The sequence below is a fragment of the Charadrius vociferus genome, unplaced genomic scaffold (genome assembly GCF_000708025.1).
Source record: "Charadrius vociferus isolate BGI_N301 unplaced genomic scaffold, ASM70802v2 scaffold235, whole genome shotgun sequence".
NCBI lineage: Eukaryota > Metazoa > Chordata > Aves > Charadriiformes > Charadriidae > Charadrius > Charadrius vociferus.
This window is the reverse complement of record NW_009648536.1, coordinates 2,758,652-2,760,484: the sequence shown is the minus strand read 5'-3', so window position 1 is coordinate 2,760,484 and position 1,833 is coordinate 2,758,652. Positions and strand designations below refer to the sequence as shown.

Sequence of the window (1,833 nt, the reverse complement as noted above, 5' to 3'; positions counted from 1 at the left end):
GTGGTGGTGGGCGGGCGGCTTGGAAGCTGCTGGGAGGACTGCAGTGGCATTGCCGAAGGGCTGCCGGGGCGGCTATGGGTGCTGCTGAGAAACCCCGACAGACCTGGCACCGGGAAGACTTAATCCCATTGATTTAAATCAAAGGCTGGCTATGCCAGAAGAAAAACAAGGAGCCGTTTTTTTTTTCCTCTTGACAGCATTCGTAAATATGCTAGACAATAAACCTGTATTTACGAAGTCCAAGCACAAGCAGCATGTCTGGATCTCATCACCCCATCTACTTCGGGTACCTGATTCTGGGCCTGATCATCATTTTGACGAGCTTGATAGTAAATGTGCAGATGTTTTTCACATACGTAATTATGCCACTACTCTTTAATGAAGCACAGCACTCCTACCTCAAATAGAAAGATGGCAAGCGTATAAAAATAGTTGTATTTTTTTAGCTACACAAAACATGTCTTTCACACACAATTCGTGCAATGTGGGCACACATCCTCAGCTAAAACACACCTGCTTAGGGGTGGGTGGGGCTTAAATGCACTATCAGCCAGAAACTTAAGTCAGTAACGCATATGGTTGGAGGGGGAAAGCTTGTGTAGGGGTGCAACTAATACTGTCTTCATCATTCACCGTCTACCATGCAGGCTTGAAGAGCTTCACCTTCTTGTACTTCCTTAGGATGCTTCCAATCACCACTCTTTAGTCACCTCTCTGCTGAATGAACTTCAGCATGAAAGACTGAGCATGGGCTAGAACAGCAGCCTTTTTGTAAGCTGCTTTTCACATTCAGAACATCACCAAAAGAAGACGAAAGCAAAAGTCAGTATTAACATCTACATAGCGCAAGTGAATAACAACAAACCTTATTGATAACTTTATCAGTATAGGAAAACAGTATTTTCTTCCCTAACAAGCTCCCATTGTAAGCAGCTATTTCAGGTCCCAAAAAGTTACTAGCGATGACCATTTTTGATGTGGCTTCTGCAGTTCTTATAAAAATGTGATGAGGTTTATAAAAGAAATCCTTGTGTATTAAATACATTTAAATAAAATTTTTAATGGATGAGAAACTGGTTTTAAGTATAGCTATGAAACAAATCTCACCAGAACAATTAAATAAAGATGGACGTGTGTTAATCTAGTAGTTATATAGCTGAGATTAAACTGCCTGTTTAAGACAGACAGTTAACTGTACTGCATACCTGAAACAGAATTTCATGCTTTTTTTCAGCACTGATAACTATCTACTCATAGCACAAGATATTTTCCAACTTTGGAAATAGGGACATCAAATGCATGTGAAATTCCTGTGAAATATGTCAATAGCACTTTTTTTTTTTAATAAAAACGCAGCACAAATAAACAGTGCTACCAACGTGGGGTCCCTCTGTATCATTACAGGGACTGAGTGAGTATACAGGTGGTTCAGAAGAAGTCTTTTAACTATTTGTTTTTTAGTATTTATTTTTACATTTTATTAGTATGAGTTTAGTTGTAAACCATTATTTTAGTTTATTACTATTACTTTTGAAACCGTTCTTTTCTAGAAAATATTTTATTAATGTGGTGTGTCCTTTCAGAGTTTTTCTTTGTATGTGGAAAATTGCTCCCTTGAGAATATACTCCCATAAAGCTAGCAGGATCTTGGATATCAAGAATTGTTACGAAGAACTTCCTTTTCTTCAAGTTTAATTTTCAATCAATTTCCTGCATTTTAGAACAACTTAATCCAGCAGATATGCATGCCGCCTCACTTATGTTTATTCTGTGTCACATAACATTCTGTAAGTTATGACTCTGCTCTTTAACTACTCTTTAAGCAAAGGATTT

The 1,833-nt window shown here is 38.1% G+C and overlaps 1 protein-coding gene across 1 annotated transcript in view; it reads right to left on the bottom strand.

Moving 5' to 3' along the window:
• The window catches only part of ISCA1 (iron-sulfur cluster assembly 1), an 8,687-nt gene extending 7,717 nt beyond the window's left edge, over positions 1-970 (bottom strand). The window contains exon 1 of the mRNA XM_009885858.1: positions 866-970. Within this exon, the coding sequence (XP_009884160.1) occupies positions 866-970 (105 nt within the window). The remainder of the gene's footprint in view (positions 1-865) is intronic.
• Between the last annotated feature and the right edge of the window lie 863 nt (positions 971-1,833).